Consider the following 27533-nt stretch of genomic DNA (forward strand, 5'->3'; position numbering starts at 1 on the left):
GGAAGAAGCCAGTGGAGCAGAAGCAAGTGCAGTTCAGCTTCCTTCTCCTAACAGATAAGGAACTGGAATAACAATTACCAGTTTCAGATAACTCCAGATAAAAGTAATAAAAATTTCTAATTAGCCTCCCCAGACCTCTATCTTCTCAGTCAGGAACAGGAGCTTAACATCTGCATCACAGGTCATTTGGGGGGAGGGGAGGATTTAAAATACTGGAAGTGGGAAGGTGGCTGCCTTATTTCATGGCATTTTTATGCTAAATTAGAATTGGAGCTTTTAGCAAAAGAATGAGATCAAAGTGAGAGACAGCACCTAGGGGTGTTTGACAGGAATCAGGTTGCTACAGGAGTTACCACCTCCTAACAGTGTCAGGCAGTGCCTGCACATCTGTCAGTACCATCACAAAGCTCAGAGCCCATAAACCCTTTTGTTAGGCAGCAGCCACCCCGCAGAGACCTGAAGCCTCTCCCTTCCCTCTGCAATAACCCCAGAACTCTGCAGGCCCAGCCCCAGGTCCTGCCCTGCCACGGAGCCACATGCCTGGTGCAGCATCCTGGCAGCACTGCAGGGCCAGGAACCAGCCTGGCAGCCCCAACACCTCTGCTGGGACTGACAGGTTCCTGAGATGGTGGCTGAGTGCTGGCAGCACCTCTGACAAACCCATTAACACCCACTGACAAAGGAGGCCACAAGGAACACTCCGTGCCACTGGAAATGCAAATCTTGATAATTAAAGACACCACAACAGGAATTTCTGTGTTAAAACCCTTTCCCATCCTGGACACAGGAATGGTTTCTGTCTCCCTATCTGCTGTTACCTCCCTGCTCCTGTGTCACTGAGCAAAGGGACTTGTTGCAGGTGACAAACAGTCCATTCAGGGGTCATTCTGAGAAGCTCTGTAAGACCAGAATGGGGCCAACAACAAACTGGAGGTGGGACATGACAAGGACGTGGGCCTTGTCTCAGGCTCTGCAAACCTGGGCTGCACACACACTCCCCAGCTTGGGTTGGTACCAGCAGCTACTGAGGTATTTGCAAGCAGGGAGAAAGTTGCAGGTGTTGATACTGCTGCATGTAAAGCTGATTTTGCTATAAAATGTACAAATAAAAGTCTGTGTCCACAGCAGGGGTCCCAGCAGGGGAGCAGAACCATCGCCCTGCAGCAGGGGGTGGCTCAGGTACAAACAACTTCACAGCTGTCCAGAGAAACATGGAACAACAGGACACAACTCATCTGCAATGAGAGCTCTGAGGCCCAACAAGGATTCTGTAGCTTTAAAATCTCCTTTAAACAAAGCTCACTGACCCAGTGATGCATGGGGGGAGCCAAGGGAACATCCATTCATCCTCCCACTATGACAGGCTTGCTAAACACAGCTCTTTCCAGACTTGCTAACAGCTCGGAGCCTTTTCAAAGCTCCAGACTCCTTTTCTGCAAGAAGGGCAATGGCAGCCCTCAGGCTGGTTTCAGACTTACTGAGGAAGGTCTGAAATCCAAGATTTTAATTGTTCCTCTCACCAGAGGAAGGTTTCTTCACTCCTGATCAGTCTCTGCATGAGGAAAGCAGAGATGCAAGTTGGAGAAACTGCTGAATACCCATCTACTTACAACCAAAACAATATGCAGGTAAGTACAGCTTTCCTTTTTAGTGGCTCTTAGAGCAGCAGTAAATCTGAAAAATTACTGAAAGATTCATAAGCTACAATGAAAACAAAGCCTGCAAGCCCCAACAGCAAGCAGACTGCTTGGGAGGATGTGTGCAGGCAGCAAGCTCCAGCTGAGGACAGGGATGCTCCTCAGGAAAGGATGGATAAACAGACTGCTGGTTACAGCTGGGAGGCTTTAGAATTCTGCAGTACTTTTGTTCTGTCCTAAACAACTCTGTGTGCAGAGGTCAGGCCACAGAAGAAGGGCCAGAGGCTCCAAAGGGTCAGACACAAATCTGCTATAGGATTTTTTTTTTAATAAGTATTGATTCCTAGGCTGAGAACCTCAGCTGGAGAAAGAAGAAAACCAAATTCTGTCAGAGTATTGAATGACAGAAGTAAAGGAAAAACTGGATGTGAAGTCCTGAAGCAAGGACTGGAGGAACTGGAGTTTTGAAAAGTAACCTAATGACAAGAGGAGGAGTTCCGAGGGGACCTGAAGTGAGTCCACAGCAGGCTCTGAGGTACCAACCAGCTGTGCCACAGAGGGCACATGGGCACTGCAGGGCTTCAGAGGGGATTTTTTTCAGAAACAAATAGACAGCGAACTTGTCAGAATAATTTTGGCAGCAAAACAACGAAGAATACTGAGAGGACAGCATGCTGGTGACATTTTGCATACAAGCACAATCAAGAAAAAATACTGCAGTTCCCTAGGGAGAGAGGTAAAACAAAACAAACCCAATAAAAGTATTTTAGTGGTCACTGTTCAAGAATACAATTTTTGCAAATTTAAAACAGAAACTGAATCACCTTTCATTTGACAAACACTGCTGTTATCCTCAAGCTTCAGCAACTGTAATTAAAACTCACTAAAACTGCAGCCCTAAAACTGTGCATGGTCACTGGGACCTCAGCCTTGGTGCTCCCTGCAACCAGAGCACCTCCTCTGCTGCTCTTGATCTTGGCAAACGGGGGTCACTGAGGTTCTGATTATGTGGTAAAAAAAGCTGATAAATGCAGGATACATCTATGCAAATAAAAAGCCTCAACACCCAAACAAGATATTTAATGTACTACTTCATTATCTAATCCTTCAGAAACAGCCCCCTCAAGGGTCAGCTCTGAGCAAAAGCACGAGATGGCAGCTCCACGGATCTGGAAAACATTGGCAAATCAGTTCCCCTCGTTTCTTATTTTTTTTAAAATAAAATCCAGCTACACAATGTCTGGTTTAATTAGCAAAACAAGTAAACACAACAATTAACACGATCCCAAGGTCTCCTTAAGAGCTCACACCAGCTAATACCACTTTAAAAGGATTACACTGTGTCTATGAAAAGCCTGACAAGCATTTCAAGATCTGCCGGGCACAACCCCCTGAAGCTGAACGTTAGAGAGGAACCCAGACCTGGGTACCTGACACTGCTGTGACCCCTGGCACACAGGGGATTTGCTGAACCCACAGGCATTTTATGCAGTATTGAAGTTTCATATATCCAGCACTGGAAAATAAAAAACAAACCTATAAAGACAGTGTAACTCTTGTGTCCATATTGGTGTTTCTTGAAAGTAACTGTACAATCAAAGTAACACAACCTCACCCTGGCTTCTGGTCCCATCTGGATTTAATAAGTGAGCTGAGGCTGTGATGCCCCCAGCAGCACTGCCTGTGCCAGACACGGCTCCTGCAGAGCCTCAGCCAACCCCCCCAGCACTCACTCACAGCACAGCACCCCCAGGAAGGCTCCTGAGCAGAGCCTGGGACACCCAGCACCCCGGGAGGGCTCCTGAGCAGAGCCTGGGACACCCAGCACCCCCAGGAGGGCTCCTGAGCAGAGCCTGGGACACCCAGCACCCCCAGGAGGGCTCCTGAGCAGAGCCTGGGACACCCAGCATCCCGGGAGGGCTCCTGATCAGAGCCTGGGACACCCAGCACCCCAGAAGGGCACCCCAACCTGGGAAGGGGCGCAGTGTCCTGTCCCTGAGCTGCCAGTCCTGCAGAGGGGCTCAGGGCCTGACAAACACTTCCCTGCTCCCTGCCTCAGGAGTGAGCCCCATCCCTCCCCTGCAGCCCCTCCACAGCATCCTGGCTCAGAGCCTTTCCCCAGTTCCCTGCCTGGTTAACTGACTCAATACACACACTTCGGAGTGAGCACTAGGACTGGTGTTTAATGGAACAGGATGAAGCTGCATTGCATAAAGGAGGCTCTGAAGAGGTGAAATATTAAACTGATTTACAAAAAAGTGCTATGAGAAATCTTGCCTGTTTCCTAATCTGTATTTACACGTACAAAATAAAGATCCTGAGACCTCACAAACCCACATGGGCTTCTCTACCACAATCAGAACACAGAGTTCAATAACAGAATCTGCCAAGATACTTTTTGCTCATATCTTTTTGTGCTAATCTTGTATTCCCAAAGCTTCCTGCCTTCTGCTGGTCTAGAAAAGGCTGAAGTTTTCCTTTCTCCTGTAGGTCTGGTGATTGGCCCAGCCAGACCCATGTTCCCCTGGAGCTCCTCTTTGCTGAGCCCCAGGGATGAGCTGAGCCCCCCCCCGGGGATGAGCTGAGCCCCCCCCGGGGATGAGCTGAGCCCCCCCGGGGATGTGCTGAGCCCCCCCCCGGGATGTGCTGAGCCCCCCCCCCCCGAGGATGAGCTGAGCCCCCCCCCCCGGGGATGAGCTGAGCCTCCCTCGGGGATGAGCTGAGCCCCAGCAGGAGCTGTGTGCCCAGGTTACTGACACGGCCACACACCAGGACAGTCCTTCCCATCCCCAGCAGGACTCCGAGGGGCTCTCCTGTGTGTCAGCCACTGCAGCCCCGCATTCTGTCCTAACAAAGGCAGCTTTGTTCCCCACCCGGCCTGGCCAGGCAGGAGCAGTTTATCTCCTGTGCTGGAGAGCTGCCACTCAGCCTGTTCCAAGTCGGAGCTCCCAGATACAAACTTACAGCAATTCTGGCGAAAGATAATATTTTTATCAGCTCACATTCCTTAGCTCACCAAACTTGTCTGAGCAACCAAAGCCACCGATAACTGCACTCAGACCCTCGGTCTGGATTGTTAAGTAAAGGCTGCTTAAAATACAGAATGGGACAGATGCTCAACTTCACTCTAATTTTATAACAAATGAATGTATTTTGCTACTCTGACAGACCCTGGAAATGGGAGGTGATAGCTTGGAGATACTGAGAAAGAGGCTTTGGTTTAAAATCACTTTCATTATTTACACAAAGCCTCTCAAAGTTTTGTTATAGTTTAACAGTATTGCATAATTCAGAAACAAAATATGTTTTCATTTAAGTTTCAAAAGGAGTTACAAATTCTGGTTTTACTCCAAGTTATAAAAAAAAAAAAAAACCAACAAGTTCATAAACCATTAGATTTTCCAGACAAGAAAGAATAAGATTATAATTTTAGGCTAGTGTGGTATTTTTCCATTCTTTCCTTCTTTTCCCCTCCCACTTCCTTTGAAGACTATTAATCAAGAGGGTTGTAAAGATTTCCCTTAAAAATACAGCTCTCCCCACCCCCATCTCTGCTTTACACATTTAAGTGACAAATTTGAAAGTGCATTTACTTATTTGGAAGGGTTTTTCATCACAGAAAGAACCACAGGAAAGAACCAAGCACACACCTACTCACACAGCTGTACTAACATGGGCAGCTGTGCCTCAGAAACAATCCAGAGGAGAGGCAGAGGCCGCCAGGTAATGAAACCTTGGGTTCCTGTTAACCAACCCAAAAGATGGCAATGACTCCCCGTGAATGCTGGGCCTGGGACACCAGCATCTGTCAGGCAAAAAATGGGCTCATGACAGCCCAGGTTTCAGTCCACAGGTCAGGTAAGGTCAAGCCTTTACAAAGGATCATTCCTTGACCTTCAAAGGAGTTTTCCAACCTGCAGCCCCTGGCAACACTCCTGAACCTCTCACATGCCTGAGCTGGCTGGGGTGCAGCAAACACCCAGCACAAGTCCCCAGCTCCAAGGGAGAGGAGGAAAAGGAGAGAGGAGGATGGAGGAATGACAGCATCCTGAGTAATTCCAACTGTACACCCATTACACAGCTCTGAAAGTAGGTTTGCACTTGACACAAGAGGTTAAACTCTCAGATGGATGCTCCATGGAATAAAACCTCATTACTGCACAAACCTCAGAAGACATAAAACCAAACTGCTGCACAACAGATGTAAAATACCACAGACTTTGTGGGGCTGCAGAGAAACAGGGGCCAAGAAAGGACACTGCAGTGCCTGGGAACGTGGTATGTGAGGAGTTCCACAACAGCAAATGAAGCTTTAGTGCTAAAGAATTCAGAATATCACAACTTCTACAATGGGACAACAGAAAAGGAACAATCTGAAAGGTGGGAATGATTGACTCCAGAAACACTCTTAGCCTGGCAGATTCCTCATCTAGCCACTTGCCCTGCTTTTGAGACCAAGACAGTGTTTCTCTGTCCCACAGACACACAGCTACATTTAAAGCTGCACTGTGCCACAGTTCAGATCAATCAATACTTAACTGGGCCACAAGCATCCCTTAGTTCAGATCAATCAATACTTCACCAGGCCACAAGCATCCCTTAGACACTGCCTGATTTCCAACTGGAAATAAGGTGTAAGAAAAGAAGGACATTTTTATTTTTAAGTCATGTTGCCCACAGAAATCCACCAGCTGATACTGCAATTAACCAGGCTAGGATAACAAATTGCAACAAAGCAAACCCCTATTAAGCAATTTTTTTAAAGAGTTTGAAGTATCCATAACCCTGAATTACCCTGTGAGTGCACATATGTATGTCCTGCATTAAATAATGCTGCCACCAATCCTCAGCAACCATGAAATAGATTGGTCAGCATTTGCATCACCTCAGACCTGCCAACATTTCCTTAGCACTATTTGCAGAGTGTCCATTTCCCTTGTCACTGCCTCCGTGCTGAAAGCCCTTACAAAAGGGCAAAAAAGCCCCAGCTCCTCCCTGTGCAGCCAGGTGAGGCCCTGGTGCTGCTCACACACCACACAGCAACAGGAAGCAGGGATTCAGCTGAGCCAGGGAACCCTGGCAGGAGGCAGACCTAAAGGGCAAGCATGAACTCCTGCTCCATCCTTAATGGCTTAATAAGGGCAGATGAAGCTTAATTGGACAGACTGTAGGTATGACTGCTCACTGTATAAACAGCCAGGCTTAGGAATGCCTAGATTTGAAGGTTGCCAATTCCTCCTAAAACACATAATGTTCTTTCCTGCCCTACCACTTTCCAGAGAAACTGACACCATGCCTGTTCTGTCAGATCTGAACTCAAACACAGTGACTGTCAAACCCACGTGCATGCCCACTGTTATCCGCATTTTCCACCTTCAAGCCAGCTTGGGAAGGAGTGGCTGCCACTCCAAAATGGTTACTCACGATTCCAATTTGAACCACAAAAGCAAGCACACATATTTGGGTTGTAGTTTTTTAATGCAGAAACTGATCACTTACTTTTTGCTTGCTTCGTAGACGTCGTTGATATTGGAGAAAAGGTGGTGGCTCTCTGTTTTGGTCATGGTGAGGCTCAGCTCCCTGGAATTTTTAAACATCCGGATCAGAATCTCCAAGCTCAGCAAATAGGAATGCTCAGAAGATATCACTTCAAATATTGCCTGGAGGGGGAAAAAAAAGACTTACTATTGACTGGGCTTGGTGATTTGTTCTTTGGGCTTGGGTTTTTTAAGAAAGGAGAATGGGGAGGAAGGGTTCAAAGAAAAGTTACTGGATGTAAGCTAGATACTATAAATAATAATTTCCATTACATAATTTACTTAGAAATAAGTTATTTAATACTATTAAAAATCAATCTTTTTAAAAATACTGTATTCAGACTTTCCAGTGTAACTGCAGCCAGTTTGAAGACAAAACCAGTACATCAGCTGTGATCACTCCCCAGTCAGAGAGGTAGATTTGTTTTGGTTTTTAATTAAAAACCACCATGTCTGCTTCTGTGCTCCAGTTGCAATCTTCCTATCAGTCCTGCTGCTGTTGAGCAGTCAGCATTTGCTTTCATGTTGATGTTTTTTTTTTAAACAGAAGCTGCTAAGTTATTTGAAGTGTTCTTCAGTAAGAGCTCTGCTTACCCAAGCAGCTGCAGAAAAGCAAAACCCTTTGAAAAATGCAGGTTTTGGTCCCATCTCAGCAGTGGTACCTTGGTAACTTTAAAACTCCAAGTTAGGAGCAGGCCCAGGAGGAGCAGGGAGAGAAGCTTGGAGGCAGAGCAGACAGAGGGGGTGGCAGCCACTGTCCCTGTGGTGATTAGTGAGCAGACAGCAGACAGCCAGATCTCAGTACATTCCCTTCCCTCCCACAAACAACTTCTCTGTTTTATCACCCTTGCACTTAAGGAGTAGCCACTGTAACTTCCACCAGCTGGCTGACACACAAAGCAAACTCTCAATGGTCTCTTGGGACTTGGAAATCCAAATATTTGTTCCACTGGAAATGTTCATCCCCTTCGTAGAAACCTATCCTAGATTTTAAGATGACTGTAAGATTTTAACAATGAAATAACAACCTTGGGGGGTTTTTAGAACAAAACACAACAAATATTTATCACCTCCACAGAAAACCTACAGAGCCCTGAAGGAAACCTAATGTACCTGTCAGTAGTCTCATTACCTACTTAAAAAGCTGAAGGGATCTGTTAAGGAAGAGAGCAGCAGCCAGGTAACAGCTACAAAACCCTGTATCTTATTCCCAAGAGCAAATGCTGCTGTGCATGAAGATGTGCAAAGGTGATGCTTAAGTAATGTTCAGTTGCCTGCCTGCCAGCTCTGCCAGCCTGAGGAATCTAAGGAACACACACATCCATCAGACAAAGTGGTGACAAAGCTGCTTATTGCCTGGCTAACAAGGCACAGAAAGCTCCTCAAGAGGACATTCTGGCCTTTGCCCAGCAGTTATGTTTTCAGTCCTCAGTCTCAGAGCACTGCTCCCAGCTGTGCTCACAAAAGAAGGATTTACCTGTAGAGCTCCATGGCTAATTGGGTTCAGATGTTCTTCACCACAGAAAAGTATCCAAGCTCTCTTATCATTAATGTTTTAGAGGGGTTTTGGTTATGGTTTTACTGAGGGCCCTCGTGCACTTCTTCCATTTTGGTTACAGGAAGATAGCACAGACAAAAATAAAGGAGACAAAGAAAGCTGCTTTGCTTCTGGTGTGTTGGGAAGGGAGTGAGAACCATGACCCAAACACATTTTGAGAACAAAAAATTAAAAATTACAAAAAACCCCTGACTGGCACACAGGAGGTACAGCCCATTGAGAGGCAGAGGTGGCAATCACCAGGCTCACACTGCCCCTGAACAACATCTGACCCCACACTGTGGCTCATTCACCTGCCAGGGGGGTCAGGAGGGGTCTGAATCCTGAGGGACAGTAAACACTGAAGAGAGCAGATGCATAAAGCACTCTGTACTCACAGACACACTTACAGTTCCCAGCTTGGAAGAACAGAAGATCTATCAGAAATTATTTTTGTTCTGATCTGTCCCTGTGACACATTTTCTCTAGACAAAAGATGCAGAGATCCATCTCACTCTGGTGTTCTGAACAATGGGATGTGTATGAGTGTGTGACACTGACATTTAATCAAGGTATAAAGCAAATACATATTCTTCTGTGGAGAGAATAAATCATGGTGGCAAAAATTATCTAAAAAGAGAATCTAAAAGAGAATCTAAAAAGCAATTTAAAGACAAGATAAAGAATAACGGATAAAGGCAATTTACAAGAAATACAGCAAAAGAATGTCTCAGTAGTACAACTAAATCTTAAGAATATTTATTTAGGCTCCTCCTCAGAGAATGTGCCTTTAACATTCAAATAAAAAACCCTCGGGTTCAAAAGCATTTTTTGTAACACTGAAGACTTTACATTTAAAACACATCTGAAAAACTTGTTCTCTTTGAAGGGATGTAAATATGACTCCAGGAAACATAGACTAAAGGCTGCTAAAGGATAGGACAGAAATAAATTCCTTGTCTTAAAGCTTGCAGGCAGGAGGAGAAAGAAAAGCAGAACATGTGGCCTGAAGTGCTGCACAACCTCTTCAAAAACAAAAAGACAGCCAAAGATACGTAGCATTATTTAAAAAAATACCTAAGAAGCTATTGTCTGAATCTCATGTACACAATAAAAGATGTTTCTGTATTTCATGTATGAACACAATGCAGGTCATGCAGCTAAACTGATATTTGAGGCTTGCTATACACATGTGTGAACTTAAAGAAAAGCCCAGTCAGGTCTCACCCAGCTCCAATCACTGAGGTATGTCCTGAAGCAAACTAAAGCTACTGGAACAAGGTTCCATGGCAGGTCAGGCTACAGTCTTTCTATTCAAAAACTTGTTTTGTTCCCTCCTGAAGGACATACCTCAAGCACTGCAGGTATACAGCTGGCTAGGTCAGGCTATTCCTTTCAACACCTCTCATTCATTTGATATACCCCTGCAAGTAAGGAAGGAGGGGAAAGCAGATAAAGCAGACAAAAGGAGCAAAGAGGAAAGTGGATAAAGAACACAAAAAGAGCAAAGGGTAAAAAGACACAGAGAGAAAAGATAAGGACATCATAATTGCTGCTGCTGCCTGCCCTGCTGCCAGCAGGCATGCAGCTCCTCCAGTCAGCCCCTGACTCCAGCCACACGGTGCTCACACCTCACCATTGTTCCAGCACCACTTACAGCTCAGGGGCACTACAAAACCCTGCTCTTTGTTCCTGTACAAATGCACTGCCTCCTACCCTCACTGAGGGGCAGGTGAATTTCACACCTCCCCAGCACAGCAGTGCCCACCCAGCCACATCTCTGCACCCCACTGCAGGGAGCTCACCAGGAACCACTCCCCCAGCCAGCCCTGCAGAGTGCTGGCAGCAGAGCTGTGCCAGGGCCCTCTGACCATCAGCAGCAGGCAGGGTTTGTTTATTTATTCTCCTGGGGAGAGATGACACTGCACTGGAGGACAGGAAGCAGTGGGATGAACTTGTCTCCTTATCAACAAAGTATTAAATCAGGCATGTGGTGCATCCCTAAACTATCAACAAAAAAGAATGTGTTACTTCAAAGAGTACCTCCTGTCTTTTCCTTTCTTCCTGGCTGATTGCTTCTGACAATCCATTCTTCTTCACCTAAGGAAAAAAAAAAAGACAAATTTTTAAACATCTTTTGTAGAAAAACGGAACAGAAAAAAAACCAACAAGAAAACACAATTATCAAAACATTTTATACACACAGAAGCAGGAAAATCATCTGCTCCTTTCAAATTAGATTTCTTGACTGACACATGTACCTCACAGAGTTTGCTTTCTGAGTTGGTCTTAGAAATCTTAAGTGTCTTCATTTGTTAAAACACCTAAAAGTGTTTGGCTTTAATTGGCCAAAAAATTTATTCTAGAGGAAGTCCAGCTTTAGCCTAAACAGGCCTGTCAAAGCCCTGAGTAAATACTCCTGTATTTCTGTGCATGTCCCAAGCACCCCACAGCCAAAGCAGCCCCAGTTCTCCCAACACAACTCCTGCAAACTGGCAGTGGGGCCGATGCAGGCACTGCTGCAGCCATGCTCAGGAACAGGAGCTGTGCTTCAGGGTCAGCATTTTGTCCTGTCTGGGTGTGTACAGACAAAGTACACCCAGACCTGAGCAAATGGCTCAGCCTCACACCTGCAATCAGCAGCAACACTTCCAACAGGGCCAAACATGGAGACTACTTCTGTCCTCCTCTGGGAAAGAAAATTCAATTCCTATTTCTGATGTGGCCACAATGAGCTGAAACAGCCCCAGAATCACATTTGTGACACTAAGCAAACAAGAACTTCATGATAACTTAATAATAAGAACTTAACATAACCAGACAGAATGGGAAAGGCCCCACACTACAGCTACCAAGCTGTGTCATGTCACTCTGGGCTGCTGCTTTCCAGCAACTCAGTTATAACTGATTGAGCCATGGAGAAGAGGAGAGGATGAAAGAACAGCAGGTTACATGCAAGAACTTCTGCCAAAACAAGGAGGAGGGGGATTCACCAGAAATATTTGAGAAATATAGTAGGTGGCTACAACATAAACCAAACTGAGCATAAGGCTTTTGATGCCAGGAGAGAAATGAGAGGTGGTACAGAGATCAGTCCTGAAGGGCAGGGAAACTGGTTCTTGTTTGGTGCCAGAGAGAAGAGGCAGCCATGGAAAGGTGACAGTGTGCTCAGTAAAGCAACCTGCAGCAGCAGCTTAGATTAATGAGAAGAATCACAGCTGCACTTGTCCCAAACCAGAGTAAGAGATGATCACAGCCATGGAACACAAGCTGACCACAGCTTGGGAACAGTTTCAGCTTAGAGAAACCACAGCTGAGAGAACATGCAAAAAATCTTCCTGCAGAGCTGTGTAAGTACAAGGAACCTGCTGGGCATGAACTGGAGGACTTGATGCTGAAACACCCAGTTAGTATTAAACATTTCACTAATTATCAGCACTACCCATGCTACAGAACATCTGTTTCAAGAACTAGATCTCAAGAACATTTACAAGCATCACAGCAGCACAGACAGTAGCAATGACATCATATTTTCCAGGCTGGACAGTAAGGACCTGGAAAAACAGATACTCAAGTTCAAAGTCCACCAGTCAAACTCTGTAACAGGTTGCCCAGGGAGGTGGTGAGGTCTCCACCCATGGAGATACTAAAACCCTGACTGGACACAGTCCTGGACAAGGTGCTCTGTTCCTGCTTGAGCAAGGGGGGTTGGACAAGGTGATTTCAAAAACTCTTTCCCCACACAACCCATGCAGGGATTCTCTGCAGACACCATGATCTGGTGGGAGGTGTCCCTGCCCATGGCAGGGGGGTTGGCCCCATATGATCTTTAAGGTCCCTTCCAACCCTGTCAATTCTAGAGCTCTATGATAATAGTATTCATTGTCAGGCATACCAACAGCACACAAGTTGTATCAGTGACTGTGGTCCAACAGAAATTCTTTAAGAATACTGAAATATACTTATGGGATATGTTCTGAAGATACTGGTTATTCTCTCTAAGTTAAATTTTTATAGATGAAGGTTGGAAGGAACAGGAAGAGAAGGCAGGCCAGCTCCTTACCCACTCATCTTACCTGCTGCTAGCTGGGTCTGTAGCAGGGATCTTACAGAGGAAGAGGGGTCAAGATGGAAGCTGAAAGGAGCTACTAGAGTTAAGTAGCACTCTATTGATGTCAGAGTCTTTACAGAGTCTCTCCAAAAAGCTCAAACACAGTTTCACGTGTGTGCCTACACTGCAGGAGGACAGAACCCCCTTTTAATTAGCATTTGAAGGTGTCCCTGCCCCTTTCACACACACAGCACTGCATCAGCTGTCACAGGAACATCCTGCAGAAAGAGTGGCTCCATTCTGCTCTCCTTCCCCTCCATTTCCTGGCAGTCACAGCTAACAAATCCCATCAATGTATTATTCTCCTTCTTCCCCAACCTATGCTGAAACCAAATTCTTTGACACTTTCCAGCTGACTTCCTGGCACAATTCCACACTCATATTTTAATCCATATTGACAACATGTAATTTGGACAGAGTCATAAACACAGGCACTGCAAGAGTCAGATTCCCAGGGTTTGTCTCCAGTGCTCTAGCTCTTCCAATACCTCTTCCAACCTTATAAATCAAGTAAAGATTATTTCTAGCTCTACTGAGCTAGAAATTGTAAAGAACAAGTTGGTTTATGTAACTGTAAGCATGGCACAGGAATGAGGCTATCCAGAGATGATCTTGATACTATTTTGGTCTCAGGACAAATCAGTGTTTTGCAAATTATTATTACTGAGTAGCATTCCTTCCAAAATACCTCAGCTGTTGAGCATTTAACTGCTAAGTCTGCCTAGAAGGCAGAGAAAATACAAACAAAAGCCTTTAACTTCATCATAAACTTTTTTGAAACATTAAGCAAATTAACTACATTTCAAGTACTTGATTTGTTGAAAGCAAATTTAAATCAGATGTTCAAAACCATTGTCTTGCTTCCCTTATAAACACTGAATCAGAGATTCATATTTCAATACCTCAGGCTGCAAAAGGTCATGAAGGTAAGAGAGCTCTGCTGAGCAATCAGGAGCCTTAGAAGATCTTGCTGAGGCTGGAGAATTAATTCATATGGGATACACACAGCAAATGGTCCAACTGTCTAATATTCTAGGTGATTATCTCATGTAATAATCCTCTCCTATGCCACAGACACAGATCAGGTTCTACAACATTCTACAAGTTACACAGAGCAAAACCCCTCAAACCCTTCATTTTAGGCATATCCCTCCAGGAGCCACAGAAATTATAGAATTTATAACTACCCACAGATACACAATATTTGCAGTGTCTTCAGTCTCAAAATGCATGCCAGGGAAGGCTGTAAAAATATCCACTAGTACCATTAATTGGCCAGCTCATTAGCAGGGATACTAGCTGATTACAACAGCTGATTTCTACTTTGTTTAATGATGCTCCTCAAAAAAGTCACTTCACATGACCCACAGGCTGTGCTAAGGACAGAACACCACCAGGTGAAAAGCTGGGGTTAAAAATGGGTTCCATTAAACACATGCAGTTAAATCAGCTCAGAGTAGGCTTGCAGCAATTTAGAACAATTCAGCAGAAACCTGTTTGTAACTAAGTGAATCTTTAGTAAAATTCACCCTTTTGGTGAACTCACAAATTTTTTTAAAGAATTGGTGAAGTTGTGTCTGCCAAATACAGGATCCTAACATGAACTGTCTCAATTGCATGGCTGTATATGTAATACAAAGAGCAGTAATTGATCACGACTTCCACATTGTTCTTATGAAATGAAAACAAAGTTCAGAAAAAAAAAAAAAAAGAAAAAGAACAGGACTAAATTCTATTTAAGGCTGTGTGCACACCACTGCAGTCTGCAGTTTACTGAAAGGAACTACAAAGCACATATTTCACTAAGTGTTCATGGATTAGGATTTAAACCTCTCTTTTCAGGCTGTCAGTACCTGAATTCAGAACAGCCAGGCACAATCACAAGCACAAACCAGAACTCTCCCAAGGACCTGCACCAGCAGTACCCATCCACATCAGTAACATCTGAATAGTTGCAGACTTGTTGATAGAAAACAAACCAATAAGAGACACCTTGTATTTTGAAAGGGGAAAAAAAGATGACAAAAGAAAGCAACAAGCAAGATTTGTTTCCCTGCATTCTGAGATGCTCACTGCCTGGGGGCAGGATGCCCAAATACTCACAACAGAGAGCTGACTCCACGTGGATCTCAGGGGCTTATAGTGAAAAACCACCTTTTCATCCAGCTTCTGCTCCTGGGGCTCAGACTCTTCATCAGAATCAATGTCCAGAGCTTTTTCTTTATAGTTCTGATACAGTACAGCATTTTCTGTAAAACAACAACAATTGCTAGAAAGTTTGCTCAGCTGCTTTCACAGAAGTTGTAAGTAACAGTTAACCAGTGTAAGAAACCAAAATGTCAGTGTGCTGTTGGCAAACTCCAGGAGACAAAGATTGTATCTGACTGAGGATGGACAATGGGGCAGTACAGTAACAATGGATCACTGTACCACCACCAAGAAGATCCACACTGACTGAATTAAAGAACAGATGTGTCCTTTGTCAAGAAAAACAGAAAACAATTTTTATTCCTTGTTCCTGCTGAACAATGTTTCCTAATTAGCCAGCAATTTTAGAAGGGAACAAGCATGGCAGGAGAGCAGAGCCACTGCTCTGAAGGTCTGGCTATTTTAATCTAAGGGACCATTATAAATCTATCATTTTGTCAGCTTTAAATACCATCTTCACACTTCACTAAGAGAAGGAAATGATCCAGATTTCAGAAATTTGATGTCAGAACTATTCCAAATAGGAACTTCAAAGCTTGTCTGAATAAGCACAAGACCTATGAGCTGCAGGACAAAACACATTTCATGCCATTTCAGTGGTGCCAGTGCCAGCTCAGTAACGTGGATGGCAAAGGGAGGCAGGTGTGCAGCACACACTTTCCATTTCCCAACCTCCTGGACCACACACCCTTTTCAGAAGCAGACAGAAAAGGATAGAGAAATCCAAGACCAGAATAACCCACAGACAGACAAGGCTGTTAAGAAAGCAAAGTACTTTAGAGATGAGCCAGGCTTTGAGCAATAACAGTTTTTATCCTGCAAGTGAGAGGAGAAAGCAGCAGAAGGTCTGGTTGCTCCATGCACAGCTGTAACTCTGGGTGGAACTGCTCCACCTGCTCAGACCACACAGCCCTGGCTGAGTGCTGCACAGGCTCTGCCCTTCTCTGCATGTTCTCTGGAAGCTGACTGTAGAGTTCTGTACACTTTTAAGGCAGGGAATTGTGTACAGTAACTGAATTATGAGTTGGGATCAGTCCCAAGATAGAAGGGAGCCACTGGAAGAGAACCTAGAAAACATCAGTAGGAGATTGGGTGAGAAAGGATGAAAGTAAGAGTCAGACAGATGCCAACAGAACAACATGGAAAGTTTTGAAAAGAGAAACAAGAGGAAAAGGAAGGCAACACAGCAGCTGAGATGGCCTTAAGGAGGCATTAACCAGGGAAAAGCCAAGAGAGTAGCAGTTATTGTAACAGAACTTCCATGGACTAGCAGCCAGGGAACTATTTTCTTCTTGTTGAAATACTGAGAAAAGCAGAAAACTTGGCATAGCCCAGAATTAATGAGTAGCACAAAAGAGTAGATACATGGACAGTGTTCCTCTGACACTTAAACTTGAAGCCCAGGTAGAAAGACAAGCAAAGCATTACAAAGTCAGGGAATTCAGCCCAGCTGCATGAACCATAAATTCAGAGAAGGAAAATCCAGGTGTCTGCAGCAAGTGATGATCACAAACCCATAAACTAATCAAAAGCTACAACTTTCACCTGGGAGAAATCCCAGGGAACAGCCAAAGGAGCTCTGCCAGCTGGAGGCACAAACTCATCTGTGCAATTCCACAGCATTGTTACAGCTGAGACAGACACAGCAATCAGTTGATCTATGAGGAGGGACAGCAGCTGAAGCTGAAAAGAAGCCCTTAAACAAATACCCATTTTCAGCCTGCCACTCCATACTTTAACACTAGTACCACAATTATGGTTCCATATTTTAGACAGTTCACTACAAAATAAGCTCTCTAGTCTATGGCTACATACAAAAGAACTGTGCCAAATGATCCTACAGCTCATTTCTCTTGTGACTGAGTAGCTTGAGCACACAGCCAGCTCTGGACAGAAAAGGGCTTACCTTCCCCATCAAAGGTCCCTGGTCCTTTCAGCACTTTCTTCTGGAAAATGCAGCAGGAAAGAGATACACACACATTAAAACAAGAATGCAAAATAACCAATGGTAACAAGAACTGTGTTATTTGTTACTCAGGCACCAATTAACAGGCCCCAGTCTATAAACTTCTGATGTTAGACAACTACTCATGAAAAAAATTCTGCCTTGGCAGCAAATGACAAGCTCCAAGAAGTTTTCCCTCTCTCATACACTGTTATAGATATTTGTCTCAAGTGCTTGACATCCTATCTTTCACCAGCCTCAGGTCTGTGACTCATCCCACTGTCACTGGGCTCCTCTGTGAGGAGGGAAGGTCCAGGACTGAGGGGCTGGCTCCTTCCACACACTCCCCAAAGAACAACCACATTAAGTGTTTTGTAAACTAACGTTTTTGAGACCAAAACAAACCTTTGAAATAAAACAGCTGTTTGGGTGCAATGAGTTGTATGGTCTAAGAAATCTGTTTAAAAAAATGCTACCAGCAAAAAGCAGTTTTGTGGGTAAAGACAGGAAAATGTCATGTCCTATTTTAAACATAACTTGCTGGTAAAGTCTACTGCTGGGACACAAACAAAACAACCCCCTACTTATTCAGCAGATCACTATTTGATCGATTATTATTCCACCACTTACAGCATTTCTGTAATTTTTAAATTGCTGAAAATTGTCATAAATAATAAATTATAGCAACAGCATTAGCCCTTAGCCTGCAGTACCTTATCACACAATTCCAAACACTGCAGAAATCCACCAATATAGGTTTTGAAAAGTAACAAGTTATATTTGAAAATAAACACAGGAAAACAATGTTATGTTCGAGTAAAATACTTTCAGTCGTTCTTTCTAACTTAACTTTAATATGCTAACTTTCAGTATAAATCTAATACTAATGGATTACAATCAAGAATTAAAAGCAGACATTCTGGTACTTGGAGGCATTAAAATTAAGCCACAAAACGGTACTTGAAGTGGCATCTCTCAGTTTAAAAAAATTTAAAAATCACACCTTTTAAAAATGCTTTAAAAGTCACGTCTCAGAGGAGCAAGGGAAGTTTATTTTTCTGTCAGTTTACTCTAGCAGGCAGCCTTTCTTAAGTTAATGTCTCTTATTTCCTTGTTTACCCCTTTCTTGGAAACAGGCTTCAAAACATCAGTTTGATTGTGAAAGAAAACCCCGTCGTGCTGGGGAATCCAGCAGGAAAAGCAAGCCCAAGGCTGCTGCCATCGACACATTTTCCATCTGCCCAGATTCCAACAGAATCACATCCCTGCAGCCTCCACCACTTCACTTTGAAAAGAGCACTTGCAAAGTGATGCGTGGGACTCATCGATAATCAGGAAAAGGTTTCTGATAGCAAACAGAAACACAAAGAAACCAGAATTTATGAAAAACACAGACTGCAAAACACAGTCCTGTGCAGCCTACACCATTCAAACGAAGGCGCCAGCGATCTGCACAACTTACCTTGATCCTCCCCAGGCTCGAAAACTTCTCTTTATCTTCAACAACCGCTTTAAGTACGGGCTGGGACATTCTGTTTTTTTTCTTCAAGTTTGAGGAGCTGTCGAAGTCCACGCCGCTCACCACAGCCCTGCGGTACGATGTCGACCTCAGGCCTCTCCTCAGGGTCCCCGGGCTCTCCAGGTCGCCCTCGGCCTCCTCCTCAGCATCGGCGACCAAGGGCACGCTGAGGCTCTCCACCAGGCTGCGGACCTTCAGCACCCTTTTGCTCGTCTCCGCGCTCTGGCCGGTGCCTTTGCTCGTCACCTTGCTTTCTGAAGCCAAACTCTTGGGGATGATCTGCTGGGTGCCCACTTTGAGGGCGGCGGGGCTGTGGGTGCTGAGGACCACGGGCTGGCCCTGAGGGGAGGCGGGCGGCGGGGGAGCCAGGTCTTGCTCTGGGGACACGGCCTGGGAAACCGCGGCGGGTCCCAGCGGAACTTTTTCTGCTGTTTTGGAAAGCCGGCTGCGGGGTGAGGGCAGCGCTGCCGCGGTGCTGTTGCGGGGGGAAGGAGGGTTCTGAGGGCTGGACGTGACAGCAGCCTGTCCGTGCTGCGGTGCCAGTGCGGACGGACTGGAACCCCTCAGGGGATGGCCCTGCTGGCTGCCCGGTGAGGTAGCGGTGCCGTTGGCAATAAAACCCACAGAACTGTTCGAAACCAGAGGCAGCACCTCGGAGGACCGCTGAGGAGAGCCCGCTGTGCAGGCTGGAGGCCGTACCTTCCCGTTGGACACCGATCCCATGCTGGAGCTGAAACACGCGGGGTCCCTCCGGGGCGCCCCGCTGCCCGGGCAGGTACCGGCGGTGCCAGCCGGCTGGGTGAGGGTGAGGGTGCACCTGTCCTCCACAGGAAAGTCAGTGTAAAGCACCCCGTTAGGGCTCTGGTACGACTGCGGCCGGGGTTTGCTCCAGGCGGGGGGCCGCGGCCGGGGGGTCGATCTCCTCTTCCACTGCGGCACCGCCTGGTCCCGGGAGAGATCCGCCTGGTCCCGGGAGAGATCCGCCTGGTCCCGGGAGAGATCCGCCTGGTCCGCCCCATCCATCGCCCGCTCCTCGGGGCCGCGGTGACCTCAGGGCGGTGGCAGCACCTCCTGCCCGCCGCCGCTGCCCGCCGCCGCCCGCTCCCTGCAGAGCGGCAAAGGGGAAGAAACCCGCACCGCCGGTCAGGCCGCGGCAGCCCCACCGGAGCGGCGGAGGGGAGGGAGCTGCAGAACCCCCCCGGGCCGGCACCCACCCTCGGCCCTCGCTCCCACCTGCGAGGAGCCCACGCTGGGCCGCCCGGCCCCGGCGGCGGGGAGGGGAGTGCCGGTTCCTGGTGCCGATCCCCCCGCCCGCCGCCCCGCTCCCACCCTCAGCGCCCGGGGCCTCACCTCATCGCAGCGCCCTCCGCGGGCTGGGGCCAAGGCCGCCTCCCCTCCCCTCCCCGCCCCACCTGCGGCTCGGCTGAGGCAGAGAGGGCGGTTCGGAGCCTTCCCGGGGCCTTCCACCGGCCGCGGCCCCTCCGGAGCTGTGCCGGGCTGCCCTGACAGACCGGCCCCGCCGCCGGGCCCCTCCCCTGCCCTCCCCGCCCCTTCCCCCGCCCGCGGAGCGCGGCCCAGCGCCGGGCGCGCAGGTAGCGGGGGGCGGAGGGACGGGCAGGGGCGGCCCCGGTGAGGCGGAACCCGGGCAAAGCGCCTCGGCCGCCGTGCAGCGCGGGCTTGGGGGTGCCCGGGACCCGACGGGAGCAAGCGGAGACACAGCTCGACAGAAAACTGGTTAATTTACCTCAGTGTTCCCGTGAACTCGTGTGGCGTGGGCTCTGCCCTGCAGGAGGGAGAAGCGGAGCAGCCTCCGGGAGCTCGGGGCCTCTTCCCCACCTGTGCAATTAATTCCAGGGTTTTAGGTGCTGTAGGGACGCACAAGTTCCCTCCCCACGCGGGGAAAACGTTTGGTTTTATGCTTGATAGGAGGCCCTGGAAGGATGGGTGTGAGCAGCACTGCCAGCCCCGTGTGCTGCCTCAGCCCGGGCTGAGGACAGCGGGAAAAAAGCTGGGAAAATGAGGAGCATTTTGGTAAAAAAACAGGGCATTACCAGTGAATCTACCGGGAATGCTGACAAATGACATCATCTTGAAAAACCTGTGTCTGTAAAAAAGTTGAAACTTAACTTGTGGCTTTAGTACATCATACAGCTTAAATAAAAGGAGAGAAGTGGAACACTATGCTTCTCCGTGCTCCTGTCTATAGGAAGAACATAATGATCCAAGTATTTTAAAAGCCACCTTGTCACAGTATGTGAGGCATTTAGCTCGAGTCACTATTTGTCTCCACTACTGTATGTCTCAATGGATGAAGTGTAAACATAATTTAGAATGCACTGAATCCCCAGACTGAATTATCTGTCAGGCTTCCCCTCGAGTGCATGAAATCCTGCAGTGATTTCTGCTCCCACGTCACACATCAGGTGCAGACTGGCAGGACAGAAATACCTCGAATACTTGAAGATGTTGTAGTCCAGGCCCTGCACACTTCAGATAGAAAGCAAGGTGCCAGAGCAGTGCAGCCATACCTGTTCCTGCTCCTCTTGGCCTCCCTCAGGTTTCCTGCAGATCAGGCACATGTCAGTGAGGCTCAGGAAATGGCTCTGGGGAGCTGAACACCCAGCTCAGAGGACACTTGGCCTTCATTGCCTGCAAGGGGCCAACTGATGCTCCACAGATGTTATCTGAAAGAGAGTAATGCAGAAAGCTTTGATGTTGAGGCTGGGGCTGGAGGAGAGAGTTTTGGGGGTGTGGAGCTGTCTAACCAGTCCTTCCCTACAGAATCAGAGGAGAAAGGGCCAGGGGAGCCTCCCGCAGGCTGTAATTCACCCTGTGCACCAACACCTTCCTGACTGGGGAGCCCAAATACACCAACTCAAGTTGATCCCAATACCTGTTCACCCAAAGATGGGTACCTGCTTAGGCTCCAGGACACACCTGAAGGGAGAAGGGTCAGTAAAAAAGTGTTACAATTTTTGATTGCCCTTGCCAGACCTGCAAGAGTTCATATGTCACCGAATCAGAAAAAAAATAGATTAGATTAGCTTTGTAAAGACAACAAAGTATTATTTATACAAAGCCTGTTTACTAGGTAGTAAACAGTTAGAAAAACTACAGAAGGAAAAATCAGCAGAACAAAGAGCTGGGCAGATGAACACATGCATGTACTTCAGCTGTATTAATAATGCTGCCAGAAGATTCCAGGAAAATAAAAAATATTACTAAGAATAAAACTAAGCAAAGCACAATGAAATTAAACCTGACAAATCTGTATGTCCCCAAAACCAGACAAAACTGCAGTTTGGCACAGCAAAAGCCAAAGCACACAAGGAAGAGCCACAGGCAGAACTGAGAACGTTGGTTGAGTTGTCACTTAGGATTTCACAGCCTGATGCATTCATTATACAGAAAATTCACAGAGAGGATTATTTCTAAAATTATCTCTCAACTTTCTACATTAAATTGCCAAGGAATTGCATCTAGCTGCACCATATTATTTAACTCATAAATCCTAATTATTAATAACTGAGGAAATCAGCTTTTACAAGCTTATTCTCTTACACGTCCCTGTTAACTACGATGCAATTACAAGAATAATTTTTGTTTCTGAACAGCCACAGCAGTGTTCAATTTCATACACAGTAAAAGAGAAATAAAACCCTTACAATACAACTGCCACGGTAAGAAAAGGAAGATCAGCCATATAATTAGGAGAAGAAATTTAAGTACAGCAGCTAACACCTCACACAAAGCAAGGTCTCAGAGTCAATTCATGGAGCTGCTTTTCTGAAATGAAAACATCTCCTGGTGTTCCTGGGATGCCAGGGAACCTTTCAGCCCTCTCTTCACAGCATCCCTCTTAAGCCACCCAGTGACCTTCAACATGCACTGGGAAATTTTAAAGTCATTCCACTTTTCTTCCAGAAAACCTAGGATCCAGTGTTATGGAACTGAGTCAAAGCAGAGAGCTTTCTGTAGCTGCTTGGCACTGAGCACACCTCCATACCCAGGAGCTTCTGGTTCTCAGGACCAGCAGGAGAGAGGCTGGAAGACAGGCACAGCTATTTCAGTGCTGAATGGAGACTCAGGCTGTAGTTGTGAATTAAATGGCTCTGTTTTGCAGTCCCAAACACAGTGCTCGTTGTAGGTATCTTGCAGGGTGATCTGTCATACATGGCAGAGTAATCAATATCATACTCCACATATTGTAGGTATATTAAATACACCATTTTCTTCTCTCCAGTTCAGCACAGCAAAATTATACCTTGTCACTTAGATACGAGTGAGAGATTATCTCAAGATAAAAAGCCAACAAGTAACAGGTTAAACAGCTCTGGAAACATTACAGGTTCTAATAGGTACCTTTTTGTAAGATCTTAATGTAAAAATCAAATTTAAATGTTCATGCAGTAACTTACAGGATGTGTGTCAAAACTTAAGAGTTAGGACTGTGCTTTCTGGCAAACAACAGAAAAGGAAGAGAAATACTTGGACACTTTGTATGTTCAATTTCAAAAGCATTTAAAATCTATCAACAAGCTCAGGGTTAGATCCCAGGAGTGTGCTGGGAGCACAAGCTCCTCAACCTTGCAAAACCTAGGGATGTTCAGGAAATACCTGCAATTCAGTGGTTTTACATGAACTGACCCTAGCAGTGCTTCTTGATCCATGGTTTTATCATTCCCCTCTATCTCCCAGTCAGCTCTGGGGTGCTAGGAGAAGCAAGGAGAAGCAAGAAGTGCCAGTGGAAGCTGGAAATCATTCCTGGGCATGTGCTGTGAGTTCCAGTGCTTTGGAAACTGCCCTTTCCCAAACCCAGCTCCCAACCTAGCTATGCCCCTAAAACTTCAGAACTGTGCAGATGAGCTCTGCTGCTGTGTGGGATTCATCCTTCCCTGCAGCTGGCATTTCCAGCAGCATCTGTCCCCTCCTGTGCCTGCCAGCAGAGGTGAGGGGCACGAAGTGGCTCCAAGGGAGGTGCCCAGCTGCTCTTGCACTGAAATCAGCTACGTGTCCCATCTGGATCAGCTGGCAGCTCTGAAATATTGATATCAGTAAGGTTCTTTTCAAACTTGTCTCTTTCCATGACTTGGGGCAGCCTATTTGCAGTCAGCTGAAAGAGAGCCAGCTGTTCTCAGAAGATTAGTGCAAGGCTCATAATTAGCATGCATGGAGGAATAAGACTCTTACTGTCTCACAAAACCCTAGCACAACAACAGGAGTGACAGAGGTCACCACAAACTGGAGAAAAGACCAGATTGAAGTGTGATGGAGCCAGGCCACTGCTGAAATACTTCTCCTACTGTGTTCTCCACTCTGGCAGGGATGTGCAGTGCAAGGCAGTGGAGCTTCTTGCCAGGGGGAGTAGAATTTCCCTGGAGAGTTTGTTACCAGGGCACTTAGAGCCAAGGCACACAGAAAGGGTAAAGCCCTCCTAGCTTCCCCTCCCCTCTTTATCTTCTGTACAACTGCAGACTGGGAGACTGCAGTCTGAATAATGCTCAGCTGAGTTTTAACTGTCAAGCCATCAAAGACAGCAGAGGATAAGTTCTTTAATTATTTCTAGTTTCCTCTTGTTTTTGCTATTGTTAAAATAATCAGCAATGGTAGAAAGCTTTGCAGCACTAAAAGCTTTTAAAAAAGCTTTTAAACAAACCAAATTATACTGCAGTAATAAAGAACCTGTTATTGCTCATGCAGTATCAAGCTGACAAGATGCTATCTTTACTGTTAAACTGGGATTTAGCTTGGAAGAGAACCATAGAAAAATTGTAGGGAAGAATGAGTACCCTGAGAAACATGACATGACTGGGGTACTGCCACCCTTGGGTTCCTGCCATGGAAGTCAGGAATTTCTTGTCTACATGATCATAAAAATACCCTGATGTTTCCTGACCATGGAGCTGATATTACTTGTTGCCCAGGTACTTTAAAGGAATCTTTCCTGATAATGTCTTTAATTCTCTGCATCAGAAGAGGCTGCAGAGATCCTCTCCTCCTGGGAGTACAGGAAGCTTCTGAAAGTGAATTTCACCTCAATAACTCTATGAACATCATGTCTATAGAAGAGCAGTGACAAAAAAGTCTAAAAAATGTAGCTATAGATTCTTTTAACAGATTACTATAGTTCATAAGTTGCTATTTAAACAGCTTAGCAGGAAGATGAGGTACCTCAAGCATTTCCTAACAAAAGGAATGAAGCAGTGCTTGCCATAGCTGAGGACATTCTGTGGTTGCTATTAGAAACTAAAGAAAGCTTGGGAGCCTGCAAAAACACATCTCTGCAGCTAAAGGATGCTATTTTCTGTGTCTGCTCCTCCTTTATTTTTTGTCTGCATGTTACACAGAAAATGCCTGAACAAATGACAGGAGGAAGAGAGAATCTTTACTGTGGGCATGTCTCCAAAGAGCTGCTTTTTACTCCTTTAAGTCTGGGGTTTTGGTTTTGTTTTGTTTTGTTTTGTTGGTTTTTTTTTTTTTTTTTTTTTTTTTTTTTTTTTTTGTGGGGTTTTTTGTTTGTTTCTTCACTCTTTAGGAATGAACATTCTGCTCATATAGAATTTTTTTTTTATTCTGGAGAACCATTATGGTTTTGATCTGCTTCCTTAATGATAATGATCTCTGGAGCTGCTTCACCACTGGCAGTCTTTGCAGTCTGGGATGAGTCTGTGCATCCTGCTCTGTCCTCCTGGCCTTGGCCAGCCCACCCAGCACTTCCCAGTGGGACTTCCAGTGGGAATGCTGACCCTACCTGCCGGGAAGCTCCAGGTGAGCCCTGACCTCAGTGCAACCCCCTCTCCAGATGGGGCAGCTGCTGTACTTGGAGGCTGGGCTTTTCAAACCTCATCTCTCAGGGTGGATACCTAAGCCCTATTTCGTGGCTCACCGAAACTGGGATGATTTTCAGAAACTCTAAATTTGGTTTGGTTCCAACCAACTGGACAACAGATTAACCCATAGCTGTGCACCAGGTTTCCCCTTTGCTGCATTAAAATGCTGGAATTTGATGAATGCCATGGCAACAGAATCAGAACCTGAGGAAATCTGAGTGTGAGGCATGGAAGCTTGTATCTGTTTCTCTTTAAGAGCTGGTACTCTGAAGTGTGCCTTTCCTCCTTAAATCCAAGTTTCCCATTTGTACTCCCTACTTTCAGACTCCACACTCAGTTTCTTGGCTGCAGCTCCTGCAGTGGGAACTCTGCCTGGGGCAGGAGGAGGCTCAGAGCCTGGCTCTGCACAGCCCTGGGGGACCTCACCCAGCCCAGGAGCTGGGCTGCAATGGGACTGCCTGGACCTGAGTCATGGGCCCAGTCTGCTTACTGAGACTGGTCCCAGTTTGCTTACTGAGACTGGTCCCAGTCTGCTTGCTGAGAGCTCATCCTCACATTTCACACAAGGCAGTCTGCTGTGCACAATGTGTCCAAAGGATCTCCAAGAAGTCTTTCTGTAATTATTTTTTTTCAGCAGCAGTATCTGGAAGACTGCTCCTTTCCTAAACATGTTGAAAATTTGGCACTTCTTGTATTACCTTTCCTCTTCAAGCTATTAGAAGTCTTCCTAATTCTACTCTGAGGCCACTAATTAGCTCAGACACATTTTAATTTGTGGGGTTTAGTCTGCTGGTGTGTGTGCCAAAATTGAGCTGTATGGTTTCTCTAAGCTCATGTTTTCTAAAGTTGTCTCCTTTCCACTCAGGTTCACATTCTTATTTTCTAACAGTCACTTAAGCATTTGGAAATACTTTCTATCATATTATCTTGAGTCCTTTTTTCATCCAGACTGTGCCTTATTTCCTACCTACCATAGAGAACTCCAAAGTTCATTTATATTTCTGCTTCTCAAAAGATCCTTAAGGATGAAAAGCCTCATCCCAGACTGAACCTTCCATTGGCTTGTCCCCTACACCACCATTTTCAGAACTGATTTTCTTTCACCTTCAGACAAAAAGCCCTTCTGAAATGTTCACCACTCACTTCTCTCAAATAACTTCATGTTAGTAAGATAGGAGACTGTTAATAATGAACACAATAGCCACCATGGCAGACACAAAATGCACAAAACCTGCACAGCTTTACCAAAATAATGATATGGAAATTCTCTCTGTTTTCTCTGTATGTGTGTATGTGTGTATGTATGTGTCTATAAACTCAGTACACAGCATCCCAAAGCACATCTCAGCACTTACATGTACTGAAAGCAGAAGCACTACCTGAGCAGCCCAGGCACCTCTCAGAAATGCATCCCTTAGTCCATGGTCAGTCCTTAGACACCACCTGGAGTGGTGCCACTGCCCCTTGCTGGCAGGACACCTCTCCCCAGCTTCCTCTCAGGTCACAGGGACACAAGGGACATGGCCATGACCACAGACATCTGTGGCCTGGCTTGTGAATGGCACCTCTGGCAACTGAGGTTCTGGAATGGGGAGGTGCAGTCCTGAGGAAGATGAAGAGGAGAGGGGGCTGTTAAACAGAATAGTGCAGGGAAGAGCAGACAGACCTGCAGCTGAAGCAACAAGTTAGAAGCAGAGTGAGAAGCCTGAGAATTCATACAACAGACTGAAAAGATGGGGGTAGAGACACTTACTGAGCCAAGAACAGAACAGAATCCCAAAAGAGAACTCTGGATTCAAAAGAAAGAAAAGAAAAAAAAAATCAGCGGATGGACAAGTGGTGTTTTGCCAAAAGCCTCTGTCTGCAGGAGAACATCTAGTGCTCTCTGCCTGAGCAGGACATTTGGCCAAGATTATTAATGTTATCTATGAAACAAGTCCCCTTAGACAAAACATTTTTATTCCTTTTCACTTGGTTTCAGAATTAGTCACAGACTAATTTTATCTTCCTTAAATCAAACTGAAGGTGACCAAGGCCTTGAAAAAGGCAATCTTCCAGAGAGGCAACAGAGGACCCAAACCAAACAGAAATCTTACTCAGTGGAGCTGCTGTGGAGAATAAGCTGGTTTATACATGTTAATAAAGAGTTGAAATCCTTTTCAAATTACTCTGAAAAAAACTTAGCAGGGGGGTGCTGGTGACTTGCACC

At 46.0% G+C, this 27533-nt stretch overlaps 1 protein-coding gene across 2 annotated transcripts in view; it reads right to left on the bottom strand.

Moving 5' to 3' along the window:
• ARHGEF26 (Rho guanine nucleotide exchange factor 26) overlaps positions 1-19586 on the bottom strand; it is a 36665-nt gene extending 17079 nt beyond the window's left edge. The window contains exons 1-6 of one of the 2 annotated variants that reach the window (XM_030456567.1): positions 19500-19586; positions 18438-19457; positions 16937-16973; positions 14926-15071; positions 10755-10811; positions 7137-7297 (exon numbers count right to left, since the gene is read on the bottom strand). In XM_030456567.1, coding sequence (XP_030312427.1) covers positions 7137-7297; positions 10755-10811; positions 14926-15071; positions 16937-16973; positions 18438-19457; positions 19500-19517 — 1439 coding nt within the window. In that variant the 5' untranslated portion in view covers positions 19518-19586. Of the gene's footprint in view, positions 1-7136; positions 7298-10754; positions 10812-14925; positions 15072-16936; positions 16977-18437; positions 19458-19499 lie in introns of both variants that reach the window. The other variant, XM_030456565.1, reaches the window with a different exon arrangement.
• Between the last annotated feature and the right edge of the window lie 7947 nt (positions 19587-27533).

This window comes from Calypte anna, chromosome 9, assembly GCF_003957555.1.
Source record: "Calypte anna isolate BGI_N300 chromosome 9, bCalAnn1_v1.p, whole genome shotgun sequence".
NCBI lineage: Eukaryota > Metazoa > Chordata > Aves > Apodiformes > Trochilidae > Calypte > Calypte anna.